The 22,818-nt window shown below is 32.7% G+C and overlaps 1 protein-coding gene across 3 annotated transcripts in view; it reads left to right on the top strand.

The window, feature by feature from the left end:
- The window catches only part of LOC115881397 (dmX-like protein 2), a 66,735-nt gene that overhangs the window by 3,126 nt on the left and 40,791 nt on the right, over positions 1 to 22,818 (top strand). For 2 of the 3 annotated variants that reach the window (XM_030898855.1, XM_030898857.1), the window contains exons 3-11: positions 3,737 to 3,962; positions 12,918 to 13,067; positions 13,469 to 13,595; positions 15,071 to 15,253; positions 19,504 to 19,634; positions 21,481 to 21,658; positions 21,730 to 21,897; positions 21,956 to 22,181; positions 22,238 to 22,501. In XM_030898855.1, coding sequence (XP_030754715.1) covers positions 3,737 to 3,962; positions 12,918 to 13,067; positions 13,469 to 13,595; positions 15,071 to 15,253; positions 19,504 to 19,634; positions 21,481 to 21,658; positions 21,730 to 21,897; positions 21,956 to 22,181; positions 22,238 to 22,501 — 1,653 coding nt within the window. The remainder of the gene's footprint in view (positions 1 to 3,736; positions 3,963 to 12,917; positions 13,068 to 13,468; positions 13,596 to 15,070; positions 15,254 to 19,503; positions 19,635 to 21,480; positions 21,659 to 21,729; positions 21,898 to 21,955; positions 22,182 to 22,237; positions 22,502 to 22,818) is intronic. The other variant, XM_030898856.1, reaches the window with a different exon arrangement.

Here is a 22,818-nt window from a genome sequence, read left to right on the forward strand (position 1 = left end):
GTTTTTCTCCTCGTAATTCAGCACCAATAAATTGGGAAGAATTTGTATTTATAAAAGCAGCCAACATAAAAGCATCGACTTTTGGCAAGTTATCTGATTGTACTTTTACAAACCCGGAATCTGTCATTACTTAAAAAATTCTCAGAACAGACAACATATACAAATAATAACTGCACAAAAAAGCATAAAATGCTCCTTCAATCAACGCTAAAAGCAACAAAAATGTCTTAGTACGCTACCTAAATACGTACATAAACGGAACACGTCTGGCTGCTGCTGGCCATCGCGCGTCGACGAGAACGGCGGGTGACGTCAGACCAATAGAATATCGTTTCAATTCGCGAGGCGTCGTTTGCGTTATCCATAGTATTTTAATGGCCCGTTTTATAAAATTGTGGTACTGCTTTCAAGAAAAAAGTTTTTTTTTTGCATTTACACATATTTATTGTAATAAATTGAACAGTTTCTGGCGAAAAATAAAATATATGCATCTTCCTCATTAGCGACCCCGGATCCTCCGGCCCCCTTCCATACCGGTTTTGGATAAGATCCGTGCGATTTTCAAAAATCATGACTTGTGGTAGGTTTTTTGAGGTTAGAAAAAAATATGAGACATGCTAGCTCAATTCTGATGGGTGTATTGAGTTTATCAGACCCATTTATATTAGGTTATAGTGTTATAAATGAGATTTTTTTTATTTTTCCTACTGTATTTTCCTGAAATTTTACTGATTTTCACCAAGTTTTTGAGGTTAGAAAAAAAAGAGATGTGATTCTGATAGCGGATTTGTGCTCAGCAGCGTCGAAAAATACTATAGGATATGATGGTCTGGTAAAAAGCAGAGGCCAGTTTTATATTTTTGTGTGGCTGTATTATTAAACACATACATATTATATTCTATGGTCTCTAAAAAATATATTGTTAATTTTTGAGGAATCATATTGACATTTTTTATTTATGGTATTCCAGAGGCCTTATAAAAAACACAAAGGGGTTAAGGTATAGTGGTGTTAGTATTTTTGAGCTTCTTTTAATCCCTTTCTTCATAACACTAGGTGTTTTCCTTACTGGATAGATCACTTCAGATTCAGATAAAGTTTATCCAATGAAAAATGGGATGATTGCTGATGATTATCCACAAATTGATGATTTCTTTTAAATTAAAATAACTTTGAGGTATTACCCACGAGGTTAGCGTCTGTGCGTCGATTATTTATATGTAATTTTTGTGTTTGAAACATTTTGGGTACTTAAAATATCTCAAACACTGTGTATTAGGGAAAACACCTATTTCCACATTCATTCTTACTCTAGTTATTGTCTGAAGAATTTTGTTTTGAACCAGCTTTATTCACGAGTTACAGTCAATATTTGTCATTATTAACGCTTGTGGTGGTGTTTGGATAAAAAATAACATCTTAGTAACAGTCTAGATTGTATTTTACAGTGAATTAATTATGAGATCTCTTAATTATTATTACTTTATTTATTACTAATATGAATTTATTAATTTGTATCTTGTATCATTTCCCTATAAAGATACATAAGGTAAGTATTTAAAAAAAGTAAATGGTAATAAAATGTAATTTTGCAGTAAAAAGCGTATATCTTTATACAGGGTGTTCCTTAATGACATGCTAATATTTAAGTAGTAAGCGATTCTTGGTCTGATTCCTATAGGAACTAAGAAGACATGGCAATTTTGTTTTCTAAATATTTGGTATCACATAAAAGTGGAACTGGTTCGTAAAATCAAGATTCTACCTTTACTGTGATATAAAACCGTTAATTGCAATCAAAATGGGACACTCTGTGTACAGAAAATACACAAAACTTAGATAAACGAAATAGTTAATTTAAGAGAATACTAACATGATTCCATTTACAGTCGTTTTATAACATATCCCACGAATGTTTTTTATTCTTATTTTTCTGTATTATTCTAGTAATTTATATTTCTTAAACTTTACACATCTGGTCTTAGACACAGTCTTAGACCTGTCCAGATAACAGGATAACACTGTTCTCACAGCCTCTGTGTGATTAAAGCTCTAATCATCAGCAGAAAAGTGACTATACTATATTATGCGGATATTGTATATAGAGTGTTTCAAAAAACGTGCCATCTTTCGTGGGGATATTCCACACAAAAATAAGATTTATTTTCCATGTCAACATAGGTCCGATTCTGCTTTGTTTCGTAGCTACAGGGTGTTAAAGTCTTATTATTTTTTCCATTTATTATAATTTTCTTTCAAGTACTCTTAGTGATTCGTATGAAATTTTAAGGGTAAAAGTTACGGTAAATGCTACATATTTTAATGCTAAAAAAGTGTCGATGAATTCATCAAGGACGTGCATATGGGTTATCACTGGAATATTTTTCATAAAAAAAACGTGCGCCACTGACTTTTTTTTTTTGAAATCAAAACTGTGTAGGCTGTTTAATGCCAATTAAAAAAAAATTAAAATAAAATTAAAATAAAAATAAGATTAATAAATTATATACAGGGTGTCTAAGATTTTAATCGGGAAAATTTAATAGACGATAGAACTTGCAAAAATAAAACAAAAAGTTCATATCAACTTGTAAGATTTAAAGCTTCCTTTTCGAGATACAGGATGTTAAAGTTACTTAAAAAAGAAAAAAAAATAAGATATTTGAAAATCTAATGATTGATTGATCTAATAATTGCTAAATCCAAAAATAATATTAAACTTCTAAAAAAGCAGTGGCGTGCCTATTTTTTCCTTCCGCCGCCCCTGGCCATTAAACTTAAATCTAATTAGGTACATCAAATTAAGTCCCAACTTTAACACCCTGTATCTCGAAAAGGAAGCTTTAAATCTTACAAGTTGATATGAACTTTTTGTTTTATTTTTGCAAGTTCTATCGTCTATTAAATTTCCCGATTAAAATCTGAGACACCCTGTTATTTTACCTCTAATTAATTATTTAATATTATTACTATTAGTTATTATTATTATTATTAGTCCAACCTACAGCAATTTCAATTAAAAAAATAAAGGTATTTAAGATAATTACAAAAATCCTAATTTTACAAAGTTTTAACATCCTGTAACTCTAAAACTATGCATTTCCATGCCCATGTTTATAAGAACTTTTTTTCATATTTTTTTATGAGGAATCAATGAGTACTTATTAAAACTACTTGAATCAAGGCAAATTAATAAAATTGCGTTTATTTCATTAAGGAAGCCGAAATCGAGAAAATATCAAGAGAAAACTTTTAATCGGCATTAAACTGCTTACACTATTTCGCTAACAAGAGAAAAAAGTCAGTGGCGTACATGCTTTTTTAGAAAAATATTTCAGTGATAGCCCATATGCACATCCCTGGTGAATATATCGACTCTTTTTTAGCTTTAAAATATGTCGCATTTATAGTAACTTTTACCCTCAAAGTTTCATTTGAATCTAAAAGTACTTGGAAGAGAATTATAATAAATCGAAAAAATATTAAGACTTTAACACCCTGTAGCTACGAAACAAAGCAGAATCGGACTTATGTTGGTATGAAAAATAAATTATATTTTTACGGGACGAATCTCCCCACGAGAGATGTTTTTTGAAACACCCTCTATAACACAAAGAGGTTAGAAGAGATGTAAAACTAATTCCACATTTTTAATATGTTTCAATCGTAACTAAGAGATCATAGTTGGCAATTATGGCTTAAAATATATATTCAGTTTATTTCGAATTCTTCACAGGGTTTAGATTATAGATGGGTTCAAACCGGTTCGTTAAAAACCGACTCGCCCTTAAGAGCCTTGAGTTGGAACCTTGAAGGTACTCGACTTCTAACAGCTGGAGACGACGTACAACTTTGGCATTTAAAGCAGCAAATTCACGAAGAAGAAACACCTGTAACATTTACTCTTGGTGGGGGCCCAACAGACGAAAATGATGTTGCGGATGAACCGGACAAACCTCAAGGTACATACTAAGTATCTTTAAACTAGAAAGGATGTCTGATAAATAGCAAACCTTTCTCTTCATACGTAGTCATAAGTAAAATAGCAAATCCTTCTCTATTGTAATCGCAAAACATTTTCCGATGCATGTCATCAATCATATCGACATTGACACTAGAAGTCTATAAACCTGACTAAATGAAATTTTGGCACAATGTTTAAATTTGTTGTATAATTTAAGATACCAAGCCGCTCTTCATTTGACTTTATAGAGCAAATGATTGTAACAGATATTTTATTTAGATTAAAGTTGCAAAAATTAGTTTAAACCGAATTCTATTAACGCTGTGTTGGTCACATTGCGCCGTTTTCAGCAAGGTTGTCGTTTATTTGACAATTATCCTAATGTCAGTCCTTATTTTGTATAATATCGTCTTGTTGAATATTTGTAATTCGTGAGTAATTCTCGTTTTTTTGCCTATTTTCATAGTCTTTTTTTAGAAATTGTACATTAAAAGCACAAACTGTTCTTTTAAGAACTAAATTTTCGAGTTTTGTATTGCATTTTTTGAAATTATGTGTTGAAAATATGCCGAAGCATTTAAACAGTTAAAGCGAAGAGCTTGTAGCTTCCCTGACAAACTCTTTTGAACGAGAACGCGACAATAAAGGTCCTTTATTACCCTTAACTGCAGTCAGAGAAGTAAGTTTGATTGATAAGTACATTACACCACTTTCAAAGTTATTTCTACGTTAGTTTTATTAAATTCTGTGATTATTAGTTGTGTGCATTAATAGCACCCTCTTACTTGTTATTACCACTTATCGCGTTGTAAGATTTCATCACTAAATAAATAAATAATCCATAATGACGCTTAGAACAATCTTCATAATGGACTAGTTTTTGCCAAGATAAGCTATAAGACAAATAAATCAATTAATTACTTAAATATTGGTTATTAAATTAAAAATAAAACGTAAAAATCTTTTAAAAATGATATGATAAATATATTGTTTGTCACTTTTAAATTAAGTTTCGCCATCGTAACTGTCGCCATCGTTTGTCACTCAAAGTTGATGACGTGCATCGGAAATTGTTTTGCGATTACCATACATACGTAGTCATAGGAAAGAGAAAGTTTTGCATCACCGTCAGATATCCTAAATCGGTTGTCTTTATTTTAACCTGTAGGATAATATATAGGCATATTCTATTTTTTTGTATTTACTAGAGTGGATCCCAGGTGGGACACTCCACTGCGTCCCCGAGGGCCTATTGTGACTCATGGGGTATACCCTAAGGAAAATTTTAGTATGTAAAGAAGACACAAAAAAATTGGCTGGCACATTTTCTCTATGCGGTACTGCCGAATTTTATTAAGAATTTAAAACCATAAATTTTTTGAATAGTAAAACCGGCCGTGATCCAACATAAAGTTGGTAGAGTAATGTATGGCGGAGGGGAGTGCATACAGTGTGAGAAAATACGCGTCAGTCCGCAATACGCGACGCTGTATGTGGGATGTGGGGCCACTTCGGCACCTTCACGAATTATAATTGAGTGTTCGGATTGCACAACGGCCTTAACGCTTGTCCGCGGGCAGCCCTGTAGGCAAGCGAGACAGCGACGCGTTGCTGCGCGCCGATTTAACAAAATATGTAATTTTAAAACTGCCGTCATTTCGTTAATAATTATCGTATCGTGCTGATTTCTGCATAGAAATACTCATGAATCTTTGGCGCTTCCGACAAGCCTAAATACTGGATTATTTTTTATATTTTCGATCTGTTTACATTGCCCGAGCATATTATAACTTTGAGATAATAATCATAGATAAATGAAACAAGTTTAGATTGGAAAGTGCCCATAAGGACAATGTAAACACTATTTGGCGCTATTTTTGCAACGGTCGCGACCCAAAACTTTTGAAAATTTCGGAGCGGTTCGGCTTTTTCCGGAATTATATCGCCAAATATTGTTTATTCAAATTTATTATTATTTTCTTTTAATTTTATAAATAAAAGACAGTGTGTTGCATACAAGAAACTTTATTTTATATAAGGACGCATGTATGAAATACCTATGAAACATTGGAAACCGACGTTATGCCACGATTCACTATGGTTTTGCAGTTCACAGTTCACAGCACAGCTTTTAAGTTTTTAATGCCACTTTTTCACAATTATCACCGGTTGGAGTAAATAAAACTTGAATTAAACTCACAAGATAGCAATTATTACTTTGTAAATGGACGCTATAAACACTTTTCGGAATTTCTTTAATGAGAGCGGTTTAGATTTTGAAAGATTATTATGATTTTTGAAGATTCTGACTTTGACAAGAGAAAATTATTTATGTTTTTGTTTGCCGTTGTTCTTAGCGACCGCTATAGCAGCGCCAGATCGCGTATAACGGTCGCGACCCAAAATAATTTCGCGACCCAAAATTTTTACGGGCTTTCCAATCTAAACTTGTTGCATTTATCTATGATAATAATCTCTGTTATAAATTTTAAAACTGACAGATATGAATACTATCGTTTAATTAGTTGTACAGGGTGCTACAAATTCGAGGTACGAGCATTGGTATCTCGGAAACCGTAAGAGATACGAAGATGGTTAAATTGGGGCAAAGTTGCGCTTTAGGATGTTGGTGAACATCCTAAAGCTGCCATAAAAAAAGTTTTAAAAATATCAAGGATTGCTGAGTTTTTTGGAAAAAAGTGATTTTTTTGAAAATTGATTTTATTTTTTCCTGTCGTTACTTTTTAGAAAATCAAAAAACTAATTGCACATTCTCATAATCACTTTATTAGGGCTATCTGATCTTAGGGCTTCTTTCAAAACTTCAAATAAAAAATGCAGGTCCGTATTTAAAAAAATTAAGTTGGCCTCTGTATCTCACAAATTATCAGCTAATTTGAAAATCTAAAAATTGTAGCATTAGAAGTTATAAAAAAAGATGGAATGTTTTTTTATAAGAATTTTCTTTTGGAAAAAATATTAAAACAACCAATACTATGCGACGGAGCTGTTCGCCGGTGAGCAATGGGTCATAAGCTAGTGAAAATTAAATTGTGATACTTCCGTCTTTATAATATACTGGGCGCCACTCAGTTTTCCATTTATTTTCGAAAACTTCTAAGTTGAGAACTGAGAAATCAACTCAGAATATAGGTATTACTTATTTTAGGAATTACACAAATGAAAAGCTGAGATAAACTAATAACTAAGTATAATTAATAATTAAATGTTAATTAGAATAAAATAAGACTATGAAAAATTTGATGTTTGAAAATGTTTGTTGGTAAATAGTATGTATCAAAATAGATCACTCAAGATGGTAATTAAATCTGCACGCTTCTGAATATTAATATTTTATTAATTATTCCGCAAAAAGTCTGGCGATCTTGATACCAAAATATAGGGACTCTTTATATTAAAAAAACCGTACTATGTAGATATCAGAAATATGCATAACATGAATAAAATATTTCAAAATGACTCTAAAGTAATCAAATATATAATATGACTGAAGGGCTTAATGGCATTCAAGTGAATTTAAATTATATAAAAAGAAATGATCTGGCCTTTTTTTATCCGTTCTGGTCACAAGCTGGTTGTGGTGATCTGCTACTGTAACTGGATTGTGATAAAAACGTCTCTACACAGACAGGATCCTAAACTGCTGTGGAATCAGGAGATTCCTCCGTTATTCCCGGTGTGAGTTGTAGGGACAAAACGTGGCCCAAATGTCAGGTACAAAAAACAAAATGGCACCAGAAAATGCTACCATTAAACCAAATGCGTACCATAAAATAAAACCCTGTCAAAAAAAGAAGTATTAGGAAACGTTACGTTAAAAATAAAAGTCTTACCTCTGCTCAGAGGGTTTTCTCAAACAAATTGGCAAAATGCCAACAACCGCCGATAGCTCTATCGGTTTGGTTTGGCCTTTACCACCAATATGGCGAGGGAAGGTAGGCACGAAGTGCGAATATACACCGTCAGATATAAAGTGACCAACAAATTTCGACCGGACTGAAATATTTCGCCAGAAATAAACTTGGAAAAAAATAAAAGACAATAGCAGTACTTAGAATGCCATCTCGGTGCGAGGACTTAATTTAAATAAAATAATTCTGTACATTTATATAAACTATGTGTAATTTAAATAAAATGCTACAAAATACTATCAGATAGCCCTAATAAAGTGGCCATGAGAATGTGCAATGTACAATTAGTTTTTTGATTTTCTAAAAACTTACGCCAAGAAAAAATAAAATTGATTTTCAAAAAAATTCGTTTTTTCTAAAAAACTCAGCAATCCTTGAAATTTTTTAAACTTTTTTGATGGCATCTTGGTGAACATTCTAAAGCGCAACTTTGCCCTAATTTAACCATCTTCGTATCTCTTACGGTTTCCGAGATACCAATGCTCGTACCTCGAATTTGTAGCACCCTCTATATACACACATGGCCAAAATTATTGTATATAACGATATTTTTATTTTATTTTGGACCTAATATGATTCTTTTTATATTTTTGGACATATTGGCTTAGTAAACGACTAACTAATATAAAATTAAAAATCTAAGTGCAACTAGGCGGTTATTATACTTTTATTTCATAATGAGTGAAAATCAACAAAAACAAATTTCATTTTAAACAGAAAATATTGAAAACAATTTTAATTATTTCTCACAACTAATAGTCTGTATTGCCTCCTCGAGCCTCAATGCAAGCTGTGAGACAACGTGGCATGCCCTTAATTAAGTTGTCCAGAAGGTGTTGAGGAATGGCTTCCCATGTTTCGCGCGCAGCAATTTTCAATTCATTTAAGGTACGGGGGATCATTCCTTTTGGCAATATGGCGTTTTAGCATATCCCAAGCATGCTCGATCACATTTATATCTGGAGACATCGGTGTCCACCACAGTTTTCCTTATACTCTCTCACAAAATTCACGAACCACTAAAGTGCGATGGGGAGGAGCATTATCGTCCATGTAAGGAAATTCATCCCCCACTGCCCCTCGAAATGGACGCACAATAGGCTCTAAAACGTCTCTAAGTTATGAGGCACCTGTCATTGTGCCATCAATAAAAACAAGAGGAGTTCGAGCTCCGTGCTCCTACCTGCCCATACCATAATGCTTCCCCCTTGAAACGGGACACGGGATTGAGCTGCATTCAAGCGTGCTCGTCTTTCAGATGCTCTCCAGACCAAAGTTTGTCGCGAGTCTGACACTATGCCTATTCTTGTTTCATCACTAAACATGGCGAAATTCCAATTAGATCCATTTGCTCTCATCTCCTCAGCCCATTGTAGTCTCGTAATTTTGTGCTGTAAATTAAGCTTCGGAGCAAGTAGAGGCCTCCCTAAATGTAATCCTCTGTCATGGGGTCTTCTTGCTTTGGTCTATCTTGAAACTTTTAGTCCTTCAAGGCGAGCTAATTCATGTTTAATAGCAGTACTAGAAAGCAGGGGATTGCGTCGTGCAATTAGGGATATTTGACGGTCTTGCACAGCAGTAGTAACTCTCTTTCTACCTCTTCCAGGCCGGTCTGTAACCTCGTTTATCTCCCTGATTTTTTTTTAGTATTCGCGAAACATCGCTTTGGTTAACTCCTACAATTTCAGCTATTGCAACTTGCCGGTAGCCCTGTTGAGACAGTGTTACTATTCTGACTCTATTAAACTGTGAAATAATGTTTCTAGGCAGTTTAAGGCCAAAACAATGGTCAGATTTCTTCTGAAACCCAAGAGACCACAAATCGAAATGTGCAAGAATTTGTAATAATATTAGGTCTGAACTTGGAACTTTCATTGTTACTGTTCCCAGTGTCGCTAGGGGGTTTCCCCACAGCTTCACCGGTGATGTTTTTATTACTATTATTACCAGATCTCATAGTGTTCCCATGAGTCGCTAGAGACAGTCGGTCCACTTCTACAGAGCCCCGCATGTAGAAGTAAGGGGTAAAATACAATGGGGTGCCCCCCGATGCCCCAAGGTTGAGGCTGTCCGTAGCACCGCCCGGTATCGTTATATGTCTTGGTGCAATTCCCTGGCCACGACACTACAGTCAGGGACAAGACGATGAGTGAGATGCTTCTTAGACCAAGCCAAGTGCTAGGGGGGATTCCCCCCAGCACCTGATCAGGAGCTTCCCCACCAACGACAAGGTCTTGCATCTCCTAGGGGAAGGTACATTTAGTTACAACATATTCAAAATTTAGATCTATCGGTTTATGCTAGCAGTACTAACGAGTATACATAAAAAATGGTTAGTACGACGCTCGCCGTTTTTAGCACACATTCTGCTTTGGTTTTAGTTTTAGCACAATTTTTACAGACAATAAATTATGAACAAGATCTGGATCAAATGACAAAAACATTATCATTGTCGATATCTCCTGGTTACAAAGGAAGTTCTTTTTTTCAAAATATTGCATTGTTTTAGCTTAAAACAAACTTGAATTATGCGACAACGCGTCGCTGTCTCGCTTGTCTACTGGGCTTCCCGCGGCCACGCGCTAAAGTCGTTGTGCAATCCGGACGCTCAATTGAATATAGTTTCACCTCAAGTGTAAATCCGACAGTTACATCGTACGATCGAAGAAAAACGGCGTCCAGTTTACCAGGTTACAGCCACATAATTAAACTGTGAAACTGACCGCATGATATACACACTTCCCTAGAATTCTATATACTAAATTTCAAATTTATGATTTTTAATTTTTATGCGGCGCGACCGTGTCGCCTGGGACGAGGCTGCCATATCCCCTTCCACGTCTCTTAGCAATGTACACAGTTTCTGGTTTACTTTTGGCAACGTTTTTACTCTTCTCTCTTTGTTCAGTATATTATAGTCTTTGAATAAGAAGACTAAGGAAGGAGCATAATGCTATCCATGTATTCATGCATGGTGGGCGGAAAAAGCACTCTAGGGTGGGGATCCTTGACAGTTCTGTTTGACGATTCATTTGACACATTTGAATTTGATTTGAAATTTTGTGGATTTGTCAGTCTTTGTGGAGCTTATTTTATGTTATTTATTATTTATTCTACTACTGATAGTTGTATAAAGGTAGTAACTCTAGATGGAAATTGTGGCGGAACTTAAATTAACAGTGACACTATCGCGATTTATCGAAAAAGACCAAAATAGTTGGTTGTGTAGCGTGCGGTAAATCTCGGCAAAAATTGAGTGAAATAATGGAACAACTTTTCGCTAGTAAGTGACTATATAATATACATACGTGTAGTAAACCCATCATTTATGAAATTCACTTAAATTTACTAAATTATATATTTTATTGCATTTTAGCTTTTATCAAGCTTTTATTTATTACTTGTCAAAGATTAGATGTCAAAGAATTTAGATACGTTAATTTGACTTACCTGCTTCAGTAGCGTATCGGATGTTTGTGTTAATAAATACTTATTAACTTATCTATTTTTTTTAGAATTATATATTTTTATAACAATTTTAATAACTACCAACATTTATTCACAACGTAAAATAAAACAACAGATTATTGAGTCTACCCCACGTCTACCCTACATCATAGTTTTACATTTTTTAAATAAAATTAGAACGACACTGATAAACCGGAATTTAAGTCGGCCATATTTGAGGCCCATCGCGGTGTACCTAAGATTTTTGATATGCTCCTTCCTTAGTGTGCGAACACAGTGCAAGCAGATTTGCCGCTTAATGTTAGCCAGCGCCAATCTGGGTACCTATTCTTGACATCGTTCGCAACTTTGCGTATACGCATCACGTGTATTGTTATAAACAGGGTATCCCAGAAATAAGTGCAAGTATTTTAAAGGGCGGTAGATCTCGATAAAAGAAACATAGAGTTGTTTTACTTTGAAAATTTCCAAAAAAAAAGATTTTTGCTAAAATTTTGAGAACCTTCTTCATGTGCCTTCTCCTCATCGGAGGTTGGCGACCATCAAATGGAATTCCTCCCTGTCTTGAGCCAAACGGATAATTGCACTTGCCTCTCCTATATTAAACCACTGGCGCAAATTCCGCATGCAGGAAAACCGTTTACGCCCGATGCCTCGTCGTCCTTCAATCTTTCCCTCAACGATCAGCTGTAGGAAACTATATTTGTTATTTCGAAAAATATGACCAAAATATGCTGCTTTCCGTCGTTTTATTGTAGTCAATAGTTCTTGGTCCTTACACATTCTTTCCAATACTTCGAGATTTGTTTGAGAACCACTGGATCTTTTCGGGATTTTCTTTCTTATAAATTTAATCTACTACCTATGTTGCCATATTATCAAGAAATTATTTTTTTAAATAAATGGCTGGTTGCCGGAAAGCAGAAACCTGCCTCCACTATGTTCGTACCCTTAGTCTTCTTATTCAAAGATTATATATAAGTGCATTGTACTCTTACGTACGGAAATCGGGATCCAAAACCGTGCGTTATAGTGTTATATCACATTATATATGTGACTAGGGTATGTGACTTAATGAGCATAAAAGACATACAAAGAAACGAAACAATGGGGTCTGTGGCAGCCGAGCATGTGTAGTTAAACAGCACATCATAAGGTGGTTTGAAGCTGAAAGGTTTCTTTGAATGTGGTAAACATAGACAATTAATTTTCGGACTTGACTTATATACTGCTAGACGTCTTTATACTGTTACATAGTGGATAAGGGTCTCCTACGTACTGAATATACAAAAGGGACGAGAAGAAGAATTGTCTATATTTTAACGTTAAGGTCTTATAAATATATATATATATATATATATATATATATATATATATATATATATATATATATATATATATATATATATATATATATATATATATATATATATATATATATATATATATATATATATATATATATATATATATATATATATATATATATATATATATATATATATATATATATATTCTATTAGGCAGGTGTAAATACCGTTTTTTATTTTTAGCAGAACAAGAGCAAACGTCTTGGCAATGCGTTTGGAAAGCAAACACGGCCATTCCAGTGCAGCATTTGGCCTTTTCGCCAGACGGCACGTTGTTTGCTACATGCGGTGAGAATGACAGATTGGTGAAGATATGGTATGAAAATAAGCATTGTAAGTATATAAGTCGATTAATGTTAATGTAGGGCTGAATCAAGTTACTAAGTTGGTATTATAGTTACACCAAGTAATCAGGTATATTTCTCACTCATCAACTTTTATATGAATTTGATCTCAAAAATCGTCGCAACATTGCAAGACATTTGATATATACTATAAAGATATTTGAGAAGAAACCTGTGGCTGATTTTTTTTTAAATTCTCGGATAATATAAAGAGAAATTAAAACAAAACAGCGTATGGTTCAATTAAATATTTAATTAATTTCTTGTTAGACTTTAAGAAAAAAACCTTTATTGAATTTTTCTGTAAAATTCCTGTGTTTGTGTATCACATATAGGTAAATGGGTACCCTTTATAACATTATCGGATTAAACAATTTTTATAATTTTTAGTCCTTTTTACCTCTAAAAGCACAGAGGGTCCACACACACAGGATTTGGATTATGGATTTGTATATATTGCACATCCACGTGCGGTAACTCATTTATCCTGGAGAAATACTAGCAAATACATGCCAAAGTAAGTATTAAATGCAATATGTAGTAATTTTATGACGTTTAAATTAAATAATTGTAATAGAATAATATTAAATAATTTTTATAGCTTTGTGGCGAATTCATTTTTTCAAGAAAAAATCTTTTGTGTATTTTGCCATTTGCATTGTGAGAAAATCTATAAAAAATAGTTATTTTTGTAAACACCGTTGTATTAATACAAAGGAGATAATTTGTCAGCGGTTTTTTACTAATAAAACAAATTTATTTTGACCTATCTGGCAAAAAAATGCTTATCGTTTTAGGAGGTATATCTCCTCCCGTCGCTCGTCGTCGGAAGCAAAAAAAACAAAGAACAAAGAAAATACTGTTTAAAATATCTAAGGCAAAACCCGATATGTTATACGGTAATCCAAAGCTTCCTACGGTAAATTACTGTAGGAAGCTTTGGGTAATCACAAAACAATTTCCATGCACATGATCAAGTTTGAGTGACGAGTGATGGCGACAGCGCTGCCAGAGTGTGATAGATTTATGAGATGAATCTTAATGTAAAATTGGGAAACAATATATTTATTATATAATTTTTTAAAGATTTGTACGTTTTATTTTTAATTTAATAATTAATATTTTAGTAATTAATTGATTTTTTTGTTTTATAGCTTATTTTACTTATTACATATTGGCAAAAACTAGTCCATTATGAAGATTATTCTAAGCGTTATTTTGGGTTATTTATTTATTTATTGATCTTACGACACTACAAGTGGTAATAACAAGTAAGAGGGTGCCATTAATGCACAAACTAATAATCAAAAAATTTGATAAAAACTAACGCAGAAATAACTTTGCAAGTAGTATAATGTGCTTACCAATCAAACTTACTTCTATGACTGCAGTCAAGGGTAATAATGGACCCTTATTGTCGCGTTCTCGTTCTTCTTTTTTTTTCTCGTTTTTCTTTCTCTTTCTTCTCTTTGCTTTGACTGTTTAAATGCTTTGGCATATTTTCAACATACAACTTTAAAAGAACTGTTTGTGCTTAAAAATAGAATTTTTAAAAAAATACTGTAAAAAAATTGTTTAAACTAATTTTTGCAGCTTTAATCTACATAATAAGATCTGTTACAATCAGTTGCTCTATAAAATAAAATGAAGAGCTGCTCCGTATCTTAAATTATACAACATATTTAAACATTTTTGCCAAAAGTTCATTTAGTCAAGTTTACAGGCTTTAGTGTCAATATCGATATGATTGATGACGTGCATCGGAAAATGTTTTGCGATTACCGTATGTATTATACATATAACATCGGGTTTTGCCTTAGTACCACAGAACTATTAATTACAATATTTTTTTTACAATCTTTATCTTCTTACGTAGTTCGTACAGTGCAAGTAGCGAAATACCTAGAATATTTTTTTTGAAGAAATAATAATATTAGTTCAATTTTAAAAGATTGTATTGTTATGAAATATAATAAAATTTAAATATTTTAGGGGCTCTGTTTCAAATATGCTTCTTACATCGTGTAAAGATAACATTTGTCGTTTATGGGTTGAAACAGTATTACCAGAAGATGGGCTAGTAAATTTATCTCAGTTAGATCCACAAGCTCATCATCCCAAATTTAGGACTCATAGACATAAGCATAGATTTATGCAGAGATTAAAGCATATGAAGTAAGTATACATGCATATATTTATTTTTCTTTAGTGGTATTATAATCTTCAACTTATATCTTTTTACAACTACATAAAAAACTTAAAGGCGTTTGGCACATGACACCGCTTAGTGAAATATTTCGAGGTTTAATTTAATTTTTTTACTATTAGCAAATGGATATCTGTTTTTTTGTATTTTAATATAACGAGGATGATTTGTCATTGTCGGTAAGTGTGAATGAAAATTGAGTGCGATGTGCTTTGTTGCAAGCATTTTTTTGATCATTCTTAAATTTATATGTGTATGTGTGTAATATTCTTTTTAAACAATATAATACAAATTAAAAATGTTTACTTAATGTTAGGGTATTTTGTAGTAATTTTAATATACACAAATAATTCATAAAGCTCTAATAAACAAAACTTACAGGACTATATACCTATATGTTCATAAATTATCTGTACAGGGTGGGCCAAATTGGACGCTTTTAAAGGGAAACACCCTAGATAGACGAGATAGACGAAAAGTAATATCGGTGTCTGGAGCTCATTTTTTATCAAAAACATGATGGTGAAAACCGCACATTGATATCTGTTACCATTTCGGAGTTACTAGGTGTTTTTCAAAAATGTGCATTTTTAACAAATTTCTATAACTTTTTTGCTATGGAAAATTTTGTACTTTTATGAAAACATTTCCAAAGCACCTTTTTACTTAGAATTTAATGGTTTATGTATATTTTTTTTCAAATTAATAATTTAAGAGTTATCAATAGAAAAAATGTTTTTTTGTACCCTGTATATTTTTAATTAACTGAAAAGGACTTAAAATTACCTTTCCAAAAATATAGCACACTTGATATTTTGTTACAGTCCTTTTCGAAATACAGAATTTTTAAAAACTCGCCACTTTTAACTAGTAGGCTTTAGACCCCTTATTGATGGTCTGCCCCTAATGGAACTCAAAAGGAGGCACCGCTGAAGTTATCAGCAAATTTTTGTAACCAATTTCGAGAATAATGGAATTGCTAATCAAAATCCCAACCGTTGGCCGTCGAGGCCGCCGGACTTTTTATCTTGGCGGAAGAATAAAGGTTCTTATTTTTAAATTGCCCGTATAATCTAGACAAAAATTAGAGGTACTTAGCGGTTATGCGAAGATATCTTTCACCCCAACTGAGTTAATGACTTCCGCGAGAAATGTTCAAAAACGGTTCCGTCTGTCTATAACAGAGGACGGTCGACATGTCGAACACCTGCAACAAAATCTCATGTCTTGGTTTGCTGTTAATTTTTTTTGCTATTTTTATTGTTATTAGATATAGTTTAAATGTGTTGATGTTGTTAAATATTGTTTAAATTGTAAAAAATGTCTATACCTATGTGGCGGATTCATCTTTCCAAAAAAATCCTTTATGAGTATTTCGCCACTGCACTGCAAGAAAATCTAAACGGACGCTGCTTGTCAGAAGTTATGTTTACAGTAATACAAATTTGCCTAACAAAGAAAAAAATATGCTTAACGTTTCGGAAAGTTATCTCTTTCCGTCGTCGGAAGCAAAAAAATACAAAGAATAAAGAAAAAAACTATTTAAAATATTTAAATTCAACTATTCGAGCACACCTTACTTTTTTAAAACAGATACGTTTACAAGAAACCGTTGACGTTCTGTTGGATACATTTCTGACAAGCAGCGTCCGTTTAGATTTTCTTGCAGTGCAGTGGCGAAATACCCATAAAGGATTTTTTTGGAAAGATTGTTTAAATTGTTATAAAATTCTGCATATCTCATTGCAAATGTTATTTTCGTTTCAATTGCTGCCCACAGCTAGAATTTTTTTGCATTACAGCCGGTGCCGTTCAATGCCTACTTATTCAAAGTAGGCGAATTTTTAGAACCTCTATATCCTAAAGAGGAATCGATAAATTTCCAATTTTTCAGCAAAAAAGTTACAGCGATTTGTTAAAAATGCACATTTTTGGAAAACACCCCGTAACTCCGAAACGGTAACAGATTTATTTATTGGTTTAATTTGATAGTTTTAATTAAATTATACTTATAACACGAAAGAGGGAGCAAAATCTTGAAGTAATAATTCAGGATTCTCTCCCGTATTATTTAAAATAAGCCAGAAGAGCAACTGTATTCATAATTTTCCCATAAAAACATATTAAATCTTAAATAATACATTCAACTACGCTATGTACCGTAATTGATTGGAATATCTAAGTGAAAATTATATTTTAAGTTAATTTTCTGATTTTTGACATTTTAACTGTCAGATTTGTCAAAATAGGGCCTCTCTTAATACCCCATATATCGTCATCTCTCCAATGAGTAGACACGTTAATTTTTGTATTTATATGCCATATCAGTTTTGAATGACTTTAGGCAAGGTTCCTTAATTGTTTTAGAGAGATTTAGGGAATGTAATCCCGCACCAAAATCTCAATCCCGCAAAACTGAGGGATTAAAGCAATCAATCCGGCGGATCCGCAAAATTGCGGGACTGTAAACAATAGTCATACATTTGGTTCCAAATGGTACAAAAGGCATTGTACATTTTGCATAGGCCCACAATATATTGATATAGCGTGTATCTTCAACTAGCTGTACAGAAATTTGGACCGATATATACAGGGTGTTCAAACAATATATTTAATATTAAATAAACTTAAATTTTATTATAATTTATCTACTTATTTTATAAATGAAAATATTATTTTGATGTTGAAGTTTTTTTTAACTTGTGTTAGTTATCTGCTTTTAGATATACTCTATATCAATTTTTTGGCATATGCAGAATGTACAAAGCTTTTTGTACCATTTAGGACCATATGTATGACTAAAAATGCATATTTTTTGAAAAAAAATGTCGTATTTTCCTTAAAACAAAAAAAAAAGAAACCCATCAAATTGTTTATTCTAATTTCAATACAGATTAGACGTACTTGGTAAAAATTTCGATTTTTTAAAAATTGTAAATTTGCGGTAAAAGATTCTTGACCAAAATTTCACACTCTTATAAAACACCCTGTATACGAGAATTCGCTTAATATATTTTCGAAAACCACATAGCATCTTAATCACAATAGATGCATCTAAAACCTGGGTCTCCAAACCGCATCCCAAAATCTTTTTTAGTTCAAGAGATATTCAACTTTAAATTTACCCTAAAATTTTGCTTGTCCCGATAATTATGTCCGGCAGTTTTTTGACGAAATTGTCCACAAGTACTAGTTAAACGCTTTTCTTCATTTACGCACATACACCAGAAAGACATCTGACAATGTTTGTTTCACTTAATGGCCAAGCCGTAAGGGGTATCCCCCGGGTTCCGAGCGTCGACGCATCGGCCCGGAACGAAGCGGTTTGACCTTGATCGAGATCGATATAGAATCCAGTAGTAAAGTGTCGATCCCGCGGATCCCGCACGGTAAATCCCGCAACTTTGATCCCGCGGAATATCAGAGGGATCCCGCATTTGCGGGATTGCATTCCCTAGAGAGATTGTTTGTCCAGTCACAAAGTTGGAGGTGTGTTTTAACAACCCCCTCCTGTGAATCTAATTCAACTTTATTTTTGTTTATATATCGCTCAGAGACATAATGAATTATTTGACATCTATTGCTGGTAATTAATATTACTCATAAAGAAGTTATAATTCTAAAAACAATAATTTTATATTTTAATGAAATTATTAGAAGTGTTTTAACTTTGTATTAATTTTTTAAACGTTTTACTTTAAGTTTTTATTAACTTTTTTGCGTTCTAATATTTATTAATATCTATTGCAACTTTTTCGTACCTATATTCAGCAGTGAGAGTAAAATTTTGGGCAGCTGTCAAAATAAAGGTTATCACTAAGGGTAATATAGATTGGTTAGTGAATAGGTGTATTTTATAAATATATTTATTCCACGATTTTTATTAAAGGGTGTTGTACTAAGATATTTTTGCAAGAACACACACAAGTTTTATAAATTCTGTTTTTACCATTTTTAGATGTTAATAAGAAATTGTCAGATTTTATTTTCACTCTGAATTGAAAATATATCTCATTCTCATATTTAATTGTCATCGAGTGCGTTTTTAAAGTTATTTTGCTTGTAATACAAAACAGCTGTAACTAAAGCATGAACATAGTGCTTATTATTGCAATATAAGCGCTTGTTACTGGCAGAAACATCTTAGTTACAGCCCTGTAGTTTAGCTGGTATGTTGAAACACGTCCCTAACATTATTAAAAGTCTCGTATTATTTTAGAACATGTTTCCATATAAGACGCAATGCTAAACATCATGCCCAAGGTTTAATCGGATCGTCTCAACCGATCCCAAGTTTGCCTTCCACTTATAGTGTACATGATTTTCATTCCTATGGATACCATGGCACAGGTAAGAAATCGAAACATTCTATTATATTAATGGAAAAAATGCTTTTTATCGCAGTTCAATTTTTGGAAATGCATATATATTATACAGCGCCATATTTCTTGTGGTGGAAAGAAAATTTACTTCAATTCTTGAATTTAAATTACATCTGTCAAAAAGGCCAGAACTGTATCAAAGGGTGGCAGTTTGTGTATGTAATTTTTATTGCAAAAATTGTTTTTTCTGTCATTCTTTTTTGGATATCGTTTGTGAAAATTATATATTTGCTGTATATTTGCTGTAAGGACTATACAAATTTTGTTGTAAATGTCATAATTATTTGAAGCATTTATTATTACAAGATAATGTTTTAAAATATTTCTTGATTTTACATTCGGTATATAATGAATACAGCATTTGCATTTTAGCATCAACGTTTATTTTATTTTATTACTGTTATAAAATAAAATAAAATAAACATACTAAATGCAATGCTTTTAAGAATTAACCAGTTTGTTAAAATTTTCTAACCAACAAAAATCACTTGAAGTTTCCTATCAAGTTTAGTAAAAACAAAAAATTTCATATACCATGCTGGCAACATTTAATTTGGGTCGGTATTTACATGTGTGGAAGTAAATCGCATAGGGATCTTATTAAGTCAGAGTGAGAGAAATGTGACGGTGTGCTGTTGCGGCGTTGCCACATTTCTCCGGTACGCCTTTCCCTATTAAGTAAAGTTAAATTAGAATCGCAAACCGCTCATTTTTAAGACTTTTTTTTTCGAAAAGATAACTGAGTAGATAAAACCATTAGATATGTTTCTGAGCATCTGAAATGGAATTATAAGGATATCGTTAGGGTGTCCATTTTTTGTAAATTAACTTTTTAAAAACTCAACTTTTTAACACATAGCACGCGATCACTCAAGAACCACTTTAGATATTGAAACTTTTTTTTATTTTGAAGTTCGGATCTTTTACAAGATGTTTAAATAAGAGAAACTTGATAGGCCTGTTTTTTTTTCATTCAAAATTTAAAAAAAACCGTCCACTTTACCGTTACCATTAGTGCATATAGCAATTTTCTAGCTGTTACCGTTAGTGTATATATTACTTTTAGTGCATAGCAATTTTCAGCAATTGTGTACCTTTTTTATTTATAAAGATTTTCACATACTGTCTGCGTAGAAAAAAAATACAATCAACTATTTCTAATGGATTCCGAGATATCGATTTTTCAATTCGGAGTTCTAATAGCGTGACAGTGGTCGTAACACCAACTCACTTCCACTTATTTTTTACCAAAAGTGCAAGTGTTTCTAACTTGCACTTAAAAATTTACAAGCTGTAAGGAAAATTACAACGATTTGTTAATAAACAAATAAATAATAACGAGACGTAAGTTGAATGCATGATGTACAACTTTCCCTAGAATGTTAAGTACTGATTGGGTCGACCGAATCTGCTATATCCCCTTCCACGTCTCTTAGCTATGTGCACAGTTTATTGGTTTATTTCATACGTTTGGCAACGTTTTTACTGTTCTCTCTTTGTTTAATACATTATAAACATATTATACCCTTCTTACATACGGAAATCTCGACCCAAAACTTACCAGCTCTTAGTATAGACGGTTTGATTATAGTATAAAGAAATTAGTAGTTTTACTTATCGTTAAATCATTGGTTCTTTTTCTGTCACATTTTATAACATTGTTTTTGCAAAGCGCGATTACTGGTTCTGTCCAGAGACATTTTACAAAAATAACTTTAATTTTTTAATTTGGGTTTCAGTGGGGATATGCCAAAACTTTTTTCCTGAACTGATTAGTTTTGAACAAATTCTATTGCTTTATTACGATTTTTTAGGAGTAACCCCAGGATTACATTTTCATTTAGCAGCTTCGGTAAACGCGGAAACTGATATACCGCTTGTCCCAAATATAAGTTATTGTAATCCAAAACCAGCCTTTGTTTTACATTGGCTTGATAATAAAGAGATGCAATTTAGTCTGCAAGCTGAATTGTTTCTGGAAGAATTTGCTAGGTAAATAAATTTTTAAATATAAGTTTATACTTAGAGAATATGAAGTTTTACCCGAAAAATAAACTTTTTAGACCTGTCGTTGAAAACCCGGAATCCGAAGAGCATTCCTTAGAACCTCTTATGGAGTCTGGCGCCCCAGATGGAGTCGATGCAAGAATTGAAAGTTTTTTAAGAGATTGGCATCATAGTCCAGATTTATTATTTAGTATTCATCCTGTTGACGGTAGCTTTTTAATATGGTATTTTAGCGATGCACTTAATACCTCCGTTATATTAAAAATTTCGCATGTATTTTAGGGTTGTAGAATGGTTAGATGAATTCCATCCCGGTTCATTTCGTCAAGCACAGGTTTCATTTTCAACTCGTATTCCGTCTGCGTTTCCTGTTGGCGATTCAATGAGCATGTCTACTACTGTCAGTTTGTATAGTACAACACCATTATTAAAGCATTTGGTAAAAGATGTATGTCACAGAAATTTAAGTAGTGTTAAAGAAGAAGATGAAAACAAACAGGAACATGATGTAACACGATTTGGTTCGTTTCTATTGGAAGAACAATAATTTTTATATTATTTTAGGGAATATGCTTGTCCGATGAGAATGAAGCGACCCCTGTGGTCTATCTTGTAACCAAACACGATAACGGTACTTTAAATCTGTGGCATTTAACGTTCCAAGATCAAAGTAAATTCGCTCAAGTTTTAAGTATCGGTCATAGAAGCAGAGCTTCAGGGCACAGATTTAGAGTTAATGATATTACTTGTCATCCTGTATTGCCGTTGTTATTAACTACAAGCCATCATAATATAATTGATCAAAGCAAAAGTCAACACAAATCAAATGTAGGTATTATTTATTGTAATAATTTTCATAACTAACATTGTTTTATATGTTGTCTTTTAAATAAGTATTTTAAGGGGTAAAAAATGTCTATACCTCTGTGGCGGATTCATCTCTCCAAAAAAGTCCTATGGGTATTTCGCCACTAAGAAAATCTACAAAATAAAATAGTAATTTTTTGTAAACACTGCTGCCGTTAATCTATCGGAGGCTAATTGTCAGCAGTAGTTTACTAATAAACAAATTTGCCTAACGGCCAAAATAATGCTTTACGTTTCGAAAAGTATATTTCTTTCCGTCGTCGGAAGCAAAAAAAATA

Source organism: Sitophilus oryzae, unplaced genomic scaffold, assembly GCF_002938485.1.
Source record: "Sitophilus oryzae breed Bouriz unplaced genomic scaffold, Soryzae_2.0 scaffold_1718_pilon_pilon, whole genome shotgun sequence".
NCBI classification, from domain to species: domain Eukaryota; kingdom Metazoa; phylum Arthropoda; class Insecta; order Coleoptera; family Curculionidae; genus Sitophilus; species Sitophilus oryzae.